Genomic DNA, 10463 nt, shown 5'->3' with positions numbered 1-10463 from the left:
GCACAATATACTGCCCCAGCAGAACCAAATACCACAGTGCAGCACAAAATACCGTCCAGCAGAACCAAATACTACAGTGCAGCACAATATACTGTCCCAGCAGAACCAAATACCACAGTGCAGCACAATATACTGCCCCAGCAGAGCCAAATACCATAGTGCAGCACAAAATACTGCCCAGCAGAACCAAATACTACAGTGCAGCACAATATACTGCCCAGCAGAACCAAATACCACAGTGCAGCACAATATACTGCCCAGCAGAACCAAATACCACAGTGCAGCACAATATACTGTCCCAGCAGAACCAAATACCACAGTGCAACACGAAATACTGCCCCAGCAGAACCAAATACCACAGTACAGCACAAAATACTGCCCAGCAGAACCAGATACCACAGTGCAGCACAAAATACTGCCCCAGCAGAATCAAATACCACAATGCAGCACAATATACTGCCCCAGCAGAACCAAATACCACAGTGCAGCACAAAATACTGCCCAGCAGAACCAAATACCACAGTGCAGCACAAAATACTGCCCAGCAGAACCAAATACCACAGTGCAGCACAAAATACTGCCCAGCAGAACCAAATACCACAGTGCAGCACAAAATACTGCCCAGCAGAACCAAATACCACAGTGCAGCACAATATACTGCCCAGCAGAACCAAATACCACAGTGCAGCACAATATACTGCCCAGCAGAACCAAATACCACAGTGCAGCACAAAATACTGCCCAGCAGAACCAGATACCACAGTGCAGCACAAAATACTGCCCCAGCAGAATCAAATACCACAGTGCAGCACAATATACTGCCCCAGCAGAATCAAATACCACAGTGCAGCACAAAATACTGCCCAGCAGAACCAGATACCACAGTGCAGCACAAAATACTGCCCAGCAGAACCAGATACCACAGTGCAGCACAAAATACTGCCCCAGCAGAATCAAATACCACAGTGCAGCACAATATACTGCCCTAGCAGAATCAAATACCACAGTGCAGCACAAAATACTGCCCAGCAGAACCAAATACCACAGTGCAGCACAATATACTGCCCCAGCATAACCAAATACCATAGTGCAGCACAAAATACTGCCCAGCAGAACCAAATACCACAGTGCAGCACAATATACTGCCCAGCAGAACCAAATACCACAGTGCAGCACAAAATACCGCCCAGCAGAACCAAATACCACAGTGCAGCACAAAATACTGCCTCCGCACTGCAGTATTCAACTGTATCACACTGAGAAAATGAGATCATTATGTATCCAGCTGGCAGCCATGAGGAGGACCTTGGCAGCCCCCTGAGGCATCGGCCCACCAGGAAATTTCCCTATAGGGTCTATGGCCAGTCCATCACTGACTAAATACTAAACGGGATGTTAATATTGATGACATATCCCAGGGATCAGCAACCTTCGGCACTCCAGGCTGCTGTGAAACTACGACTCCCAGCATGCACACTTTCCTGACTGCTCTTGAAACTCCCATAGAATTTAAAGGAGGATTTGGGGAGTTGTAGTTTCAGCACAGCTAAAGTGTCGAAGGTTGCTGATCCCTGACCTATCCAATATCAGATCGGAGTGGGTACAACACCCGGAACCCCCACCGATGAGCTGTACGGGGAGACAGTGTGCATTTGCCGTCTCCTGTCTCTGCGCGCGCCGTCTCCTCATACAGCTGATCGGTGGTGGTGCCAGGTGTCAGACCCCGCCGATCTGATATTGATGACCTATCCTGAGGTTAGGTCATCAATACTGGAGAGCCCGGACAACCCCTTTAGGCGGTGAAATCTCTTAATTTGTAACTCGATTTGCTGCCTGTGGTTTCTTGAGATTCCAGTTGACCCTGAGGAGAATAAATGCTGGATTATACATTTCTGAACTGTTAGATAATATTTTTGTATATTAATACCTGGCACTGTAGGGAATGTTTACCAGATGTCATATCGCCAATTCTTTTTCAGATATGCTGCTCTATTGCAGTTCTGTTTTGGCACCCTGTATGCTAATCAAGAGAATCGGTACACGGAGGAAGAGACAGACTCGTTTCTCGGGGAGAGTCTCTTTCTCCCTGGCTGTGACGGCATCCGATCACAGCGGACCGCATTGTTAGCACTGATTGGACAGATATTGTCTAACCCCTTCCCAACCTCAGATGTACATGTACAGCGGAATTTGGGTCTTAAAACACGGTGACCGCTCAGAAGCTGAGCAGGCGCCATAGCTGCCAGGATTCTGCTGTTTTAAACAGGAGACATCCAGAACTAATGTTGGTCAGTTGTAACCACTGCATCCTAGAGGCTTTTTCCTGAGAGCACTGCACTCCCAGGGCACGAACGGCTCCCCAGCATCGAGATCGGGGGAGCCATTAGTTTCTTGTGGTAGTCTCAAGCCTTCTAAAGCCTCCAAGGCTTCCACAGCAAGAGTACCTATGGAGCCCTGCCTGTGGCAGGGCTCTATAGGAACATACTGTATCTTCCATAGACTGCAATGGTAATTAATTGCAGTCTATGAGAGAAGCAATCTAACAACTGCGTGTTCAAGTCCCCTATAGGGACCTTGTTATAAGTGTTAAAGTTTTAAAAACTATATATAGAAAAATAATTAAAATTATGTTTTAATAAATGCAAATAAGCCTCTAAGAGCAACGGGGGCGTTGCCGTTACACCTAGAGGTTTCTGCTGTCTGCAACTCCTGCGCCCTCTCCTAGGTCATTGACAGGGCCTGGTGTGATAACGTTTGCTTGACACTGTCAATGAAAGTGCAGAGGGTGCGGCAGTTGGAGAGAGCAGACCCTCTAGGTGTAATGGTAACGCCCCCGTTGCTCCTATAGGCTCATTTGCATATATAAAAATTTCATTTTTCTCAGCAATGCAGGCACATATCAACATAGAACCAACACAGATGCCTTCAGCTGCCAAGCGCACATGTAACAGGTCAGACAGTTTCATAGGTACAAACCTGCTGACAGATGCCCTCTAAGTAACAACTCGTTTCACTCCCAAACCAGAATTTTGGGGAATACAGTTTCTCCTTAAGGAGAGCGCCTGAAACGGCATAAGGAGTCTTAAACCAGGCAGGTTTTTCAATATTTTTCATAAGTTGCTCTGCACTGATGCCCTGTGTCATCCAGATGTTTATATTCTGGAGTTATTGCCTTCTTTCATAACCTGCAAGATGTGGACAAGGAATGCAGGACGGAATCTGTTTCTGATGACCCCTCTGCTACAAAAGTGCAATGATCTGATCTGTGGGTAACATGTTGCAGATAGATATAGCACCGACATAAACGTTAAGAGAAACTTTGGCCCGCTGTGCCTCCCTGCGTAAAATTATCAATTACAAAGAAATCTGTGATGAATCAGGCTTTACATTCCTGGAGAAACCTACAGCTCGTGGGCCCCACTGAAATATGTACCTTTGTCAACTTCTTGGAAATTTACACAAAAAAAATTGCATTTACATATGCGTACAAAATAGATATCTGACAGCAGCGCGGGCACTTCTGGAAGCGGATACTTCTGTAATCAGATAATAGCCAGAACAATATATCATATCTCCCAAAATTAGAATCCTAAATTGTGGGGCAAATAACCCAGGACATTGATTGGTCCACAGTGGCGACATGTATTGATGGAACATCATATACTTCCGGTCCAGCAGGAACCAGGATAGAACCAGCTGCAGGTACTGGATAGAATTCACTGCCTGATTGGGAAACATTAAAAGCAAAAAACAAAAAGTTGTATTGTTTGTATATATTAAAAGAAAAAACAGGGGTGGGGAACAAAGCCCCCCAAGGCAGTATGCAGGGAAACTGGGTCGGCACATAGTGTTTTTTCTATCTAACCACTGCGTTAATGGCCAACACCTTAGGACAGTGATGGCTAACCTCTGGCAAAATGGGAAAAAAAAGTCCTGCAGACCAAATGCTGTGGATCTGCAGCTTTGTACAGTAGAAACAAAGTGGATGAGATTTTTAAAAATTCTCACCCACAGGCTGCAGAGTGCGTTCGCACTGTGTATCTGCACATCATATGACATGTGCGGATTTTAAATCTGCGGCATGTTAATTTACATGGCGGATTTCTGCCACAGATTTCACCCTTTGCAATGCAGAGGTTGGAGTCTGGGCCAAATCCTCAGCTTTCCACATTAAAATCTGCAGCAAAATCCACATTACGGGGCATTCACACCCGTTCACATTTTTGCGGATTGGATGCATACCCATTCATTTCAATGCAGCCATAAAGATGTGGACAGTCCATGCCGTAAGTCCGTTCCGCGGCCCCGAAAAAAGATAGAACATGTCCTATTTTTGACCGTTTTCTGGATAAGAATAGGCATCTGTCTAAGAAAGAACAGAACCTGCTGATCTGCAAAATGCGTAACGCACTCGGCAGGTATCCGTGTTTTGCAGATCCGCAATTTGCAGACGGCAAAAACGATATGGTCGTGTGAACACTCCCTAAGGCCTCATGCACACAACCGTGTGCCAACCATATGAAACACAGAGAGGAAATGCACCAACAAGAAATGCTACTGACTATACTGGGAAGTCATAAATGCAGGTATTAAAAGCTGAGACTTTCGCCAATATATTCCAGTCAGGAGAATATCGGAGCCCATCACTGCACCACGTCACGGTCACTCAGCATGGCAGAGGGTCCTAGCCGCTGCTCTAACTATGGTGTGAACACGGTCTGGGGGTGATATAATTCAGCTCACAGCCTGGCCTCATTCACATTGTACTACCACAGTATTCATGCTGGGCCTTTGTGTGGAAGCTGGGCTGTGAGCTGAATTATATCACCCCCAGACCGTGTTCACACCATAGTTAGAGCAGCGGCTAGGACCCTCTGCCATGCTGAGTGACCGTGACGTGGTGCAGTGATGGGCTTCGATATTCTCCTGACTGGAACATATTGGCGAAAGTCTCAGCTTTTAATACCTGCATTTATAGTATAGTCAGTAGCATTTCTTGTTGGTGCATTTCCTCTCTGTGTTTCATATGTTTATTTGCTACATTCTGTGTAGTTTGCTTCTTGTGGTGCATGTGGACCGCGTCGACATCCTCCATTGTATGCATATTTTGCTGGGTTAGTCGATTATTGCGGTCCACGTGCGGTCGGGCTGCTCCTCCAATAAAAAGACACGCCACAGTGTCAGGGGCTGAGCAGCTCCTCCAGAATTGCCACTTCATTTCTGTGTTTTTGTCGTGTGCCAACCATGCCTGTGATGCGGTCCGCAATGCACAAGCACCAACTGTGTAGCAGTCGTCTGCGGACTTGTGGGGTCCACGATACGCACCGCAAAAGTAGTGCATGCAGCAGTTCAGGATTCTGATCCGTGCCTCCATTCTGCGCCGCACTGCATCTTCTGGATTGCGGACCCATTTACTCCTCCCCGATTACAGTGCACACACGGCCAGTGCCCATATATTTTGCGAACCCACTGTTTGCGGGCCGCAACACGGACACAGCCGTGTGCTTGAGGCCTTAGTAAGAAGTTTGCACTGCAGATTGCAAACATATCTGCCGCAGATTTTCCGCAGTTAACTCGCCATGCGGGAACATTCTCAAGGGTACGGCCACACGGTCAGGGTTCCTGATGCAGTTTTGGAAACCAAAATCAGGAGAGAATCGTAAAAGACGAGAAAGTATAGATAACTTCCAAAACTGCATCAGGAAACCTGACCGTATATTCTGTCTGCATCCGATCCACATTTATTGTGGACCCATTCATTTTAATCGAGCCACAAAACATGTGAACCGCACACAGTCTGCTGTCCGCGTCCGTATGTCCATTCCCTGGCACCACAAAGAATATAGAACATGTCCTATTCTTGTCCTATTCTTTTTTATTATTTTTTAACCCTCAAGGGACATTTTACTTATCATTCTGTAGTAAAGAATGCTACTATTTTCCATTATAACCATGTTATAATGGAAAATAATAATAAAGTGAACGGACCTCCACATCATCTCCTTAGCAACCATCCGTGAAAAATATCACTGCATCCGCACTTGCTTGCGGATGGTATGCGATTTTCACGCAGCTCCATTCACTTCTATGGGGCCTGCGTTGCGTGAAAAACGCAGAATATAGGGCATGCTGCGATTTTCACGCAACGCACAAGTGATGCGTGAAAAACATCACTCATGTACACAGCCCTATTGAAATGAATGGGTCCGGATTCAGTGCGGGTGCAATGCGTTCACGTCACGCATTGCACCCGCACGGAATTCTCGCTCGTGTGAAAGGGGCCTTAGAGTACATGCACATGGCAGTGTAATATATGGCTATTTCCATGCAGCTTCCGCACCGAAATCCTCTTGTGTTACTTGGGAAGTTTGTAGTGGATTTTGATGCGGTTTTGCCCCAGATCGCGTTGCAAAAGGTGAAGCCTGTGCTGAAAATCCACACGAGCATTTGCCATGCCGAGGATCAAAGTCTGCACCACAGGTCAATTCCTGCACCATTTTCAAAATCTCATCTACTCAGGTGGTGCTGTGTCCAGCATAACAACAGGAAAATACAGGGAAAAAAAATCAGTTATGCACATTTGGCATCTGTTTTTGCCTTTTCTGTGAGAGATCCGTTATTTTAGACAGAAAAAAGTATTGGATGCAGAACAGAACAACGTTGATGTAAACTCACCCCTAAAAATGGCAAAGCGGTCCATACAGTATTTGGCTACATGCACACGAATGTATTTTGTTTCCGTGTTTGTTAATTATTTTTTTTGCGAATAGGATGCGGACCCATTCATTTCAATGGGTCAGCAAAAAAATGTGGACAGCACACAGTGTCCACATCAGTATGTCCGTTCCGTATGTCCTATTCGTTTTAGGCATTGTTGCAATGGATCCGAAAAAAAAACAAAACGGATGGCATACGGATGTCATCTGTTTTATTTTTTTTGCGGACCGCAAAACACATACGGTTGTGTGCATGTAGCCTTTGGCCTCATGCACACGACCGTTGTTTTGGTCCGCACCCGAGCCGCAGTTTTTGCGGCTTGGATGCGGACCCATTCACTTCAATAGGGCCGCAAAAGGTGCGGACAGCACTCCGTGTGCTGTCTGAATCCATTGCTCCGTTCCGTGGTCTGCAAAAAAAATATAACATGTCCTATTCTTGTCCGTTTTGTGGACAAGAATAGGCAGTTATATCAATGGCTGTCCGTGCCGTTCCGCAAATTGCGGAACGCACACGGGCGCCATCCGTGTTTTGTGGATCCGCAATTTGCAGACTGCAAAACACACAACGGTCGTGTGCATGAGGCCTTTAACAGACTTTATTCACTGATGCCTTTCTGAGAATTTTATTCAATTGTATGGGGGGGTCGTTCGGTCAGTGAATACGGAAGAGATAGAACATGTTCTCTTTTTTGGCCTCCGTTATTCACTGCCATGTGTATAACCCCATAGACTGCCATTGTTTTTAAAACGGATGTGTGGTGCCCATTAAAAAAAAAGTTCCGTCCCACGTCTGTTTTTCACCGTCATGTGAATGCAGTCTCATGCTGCAGATTTTCCATCCATGCGTAATATGCAGTATGTGCATGTGCACCCTTAGGGCTCATCCACACGGCCGTTGGCTGATGCCCATTTTGCAGCCCGCAAACAGCAGATCCGCGATATACGCCGTGTGTGCACAGCATCACGGATATGGACCCATTCATTTACATTTTTTTGTGGTGCGGACAGATCACAGACCCATTCAAGTTGAATGGGTCTGCGCCAGCCACACGGGCGGTGCCCGCGCAATGGGGACTGCATTTTGTGGTCCCCAATGCACGGAACGGGTGGCACACATTTGTGTGCATGAACCCTTAGGGTAAGTTCAAAGATGACAGAAAATCCTGCAGAAAAAAATCCGCTGCAGTAACAGCATATATTACATGCTTTTTTGTTGCGGAAAAGCCAACCGATTTCACCGTCTCCATTGGAAATGGTGAAATCCGCAAGAGAAGTCGCAGACCGCACGCAATACCGCACGCAGCTTTTCTTCTGCATTTTTTTTAATGCAACATGTGGATGAAAATTCTGAAATTCTCATTCACTTTACTGATACAGTACAACCGTCACATGTAGAAAATCCGCAGCTATTCAGTCACGTGTGACCCCGGCCTTTAGCGAGTTTTCTGTCCGGATGCGATGCGTGCAGTGAACGCACAGCCTACGGACTGAATCCTGACCCATATATTTCAATGGGCCTGTGCACGTTTTTTTTTTACTCATCATCTCTGCGTTCAGGAAAAATATATTGAGTGTTTTTTTTTTTTTCATAGAAGTAAATGGAGCTTGCGTGAAAAAATTATTGCATCCGTTTACGTTGTTTTTCGCTGATGTTTGCTATGAGATGCAGATTGTTATTCCTACGTTTTTCTTCACACGCGTGAAAAACACATAAAAATTTTGATTGCAAAACCTTCAAACAGTTTTTTCCTTGAACAGATCCTGACACAATCAGTATCTTTGTGTGACAGAGGCCTACGTTTTCCGGTAGGAGCTCAGTTCTCTGCTGATTGTATAATGAAGGGCTCCATACCTGGTTCTTTCCTTGTGTGCACTGCTTACAACATGGTAATCGGCCCTCACGCTGAAACATAGATGTGCATTGGGATTCCAGCCAGAACAAAGTTGCAAAACACAATCTTAGAGCTCTGCTACTTCACCACAGACCTACTGAGCGCACCCTCCCGGGGAGTGACCCTCCTCCATCCTCTCTCCTCCTTCCTTCCATCATTTGTGGGGTGGGGAGGAGGTGTGGGCCCTTTTTGCTGGCTGACTGCAAACATACAGCCCAGTTTAGTAGCAGGGTATGTGCTGCTGAAGATGGAAGGTTACAAAAGTTTTCTGTTTTTCCTTGTTTCTTCCCTGGTCTTAGGATTCACGCTGGTCATTTTCGCTTTGGTCTGGGTTTTACACTACAGCGACGGGCTGGCATGGGACGGAGGCAACGCAGAATTTAATTGGCATCCCGTATTAATCATCACAGGCTTCATCTTCATCGAAGGGATCGGTATGTGCTTCGTCCCCATTGTTACTAACCTGATGATATCCCAGATCAGAAATGTCATGGTGGGTACAGATGTAGCTGGGCTGAGTTTGTCAGTTGGTAACTTGTTGTCTCGCGCAGTTGCAGCGCCCTGCTACAGTCTTACATTCTTCTACGTCGGTGGCATGTTACAAAGTGACTCGGTGTATGCTGGAACTTGTGGGTCTTAAAAAGGGATGGTGGCACGTGATGTTGAATGCTAGAAAAGGAAGAAGTCAGTCATAGTAAACAAATGCCCGTTTCATAACCACTCTCTACAGGCACCATCTGGCAGGAAACCGGCGCTCCAGGGCGTCCTGCATCATCAAGTATCATTACAACAGTGTCTGCTGAGAAAAAGTATCAGGACACCTACAGAAGCTTTTACACATCCCATTCTAAATCCGTAGTATTAAGATGGAGTTTGTCACCCCCTTGTAGCTAAAGCAGCTTCCACTCTTCTGGGAAGACTTTCTACATGATTTTGGAGATGTGTCTGTGGGAATTTTTGCCCCATTCATCTAGAAGAGCATTTGATGGTCAGACATTGATGCTGGAGGAGAGGGCCCGGCTCCCAATCTCTATTCCAGTTCATCCCAAAGGTTTTGGATGGGGTTGAGGTCAGGGCTCTGTGCGGCCAGGCAGGTTCTTCCACACCAGGCATGCTCAACCTGCGGCCCTCCAGCTGTTGTAAAACTACAACTCCCATAACTCCCGGACATCCTACAACTATCAGCCTACAGAAGGGCATGGTGGGAGTTGTAGTTTTACAACAGCTGGAGGGCTGCAGGTTGAGCATCCCTGTTCCAAACCAATCTCAACTATGCCTTTATGGAGCTTGCATGCTGCCCTGGGAACAGTTACGCTGGAACACAATAGGGCTCTCACCAAACTGTTCCCACAAAGTTGGATATATGGCCCCTTGCAGATGAGCAAGTGTCTCGCTGCGGACTCGCAGCGAGACACCCAGCCTGAACTCCCAGCACTGCCGGGGTCACATAGCATTATATTGATTTATGATGCTATGTAACCCTTAGGCCCCTTTCACATGGGCGAGTATTCAGCGTGGGTGCAATGTGTGAGTTGAACGCATTGCACCCGCACTGAATCCGGACCCATTCATTTCTATGGGGCTGTGCACACGAGCGGTGATTTTCACGCATCACTTGTGCGTCGCGTGAAAATCGAAGCATGCTCCTCTTTGTGCGTTTTTCACATAACGCAGGCCTGATAGAAGTGAATGGGGTTGCGTGAAAATCGCAAGCATCCGCAAGCAAGTACGGATGCGGTGCGATTTTCACGCACGATTGCTAGGTGATGATCGGGATAGAGACCCGATCATTATTATTTCCCATTATAACATGGTTATAAGGGAAAATAATGGCATTCTGAATACAGAATGC

At 46.4% G+C, this 10463-nt stretch overlaps 1 protein-coding gene across 1 annotated transcript in view; it reads left to right on the top strand.

The window, feature by feature from the left end:
* Positions 1 to 8764: 8764 nt before the first annotated feature.
* Positions 8765 to 10463, top strand: part of LOC121008157 (cytochrome b reductase 1) — a 39077-nt gene continuing 37378 nt past the window's right edge. The window contains exon 1 of the mRNA XM_040440530.1: positions 8765 to 9045. Coding sequence (XP_040296464.1) covers positions 8859 to 9045 — 187 coding nt within the window. The 5' untranslated portion in view covers positions 8765 to 8858. The remainder of the gene's footprint in view (positions 9046 to 10463) is intronic.

This window comes from Bufo bufo, chromosome 7, assembly GCF_905171765.1.
Source record: "Bufo bufo chromosome 7, aBufBuf1.1, whole genome shotgun sequence".
Taxonomy (NCBI): Eukaryota; Metazoa; Chordata; class Amphibia; order Anura; family Bufonidae; genus Bufo; species Bufo bufo.
The sequence above is the reverse complement of the archived record's forward strand: the minus strand, read 5'-3'. Positions and strand labels throughout refer to the sequence as shown.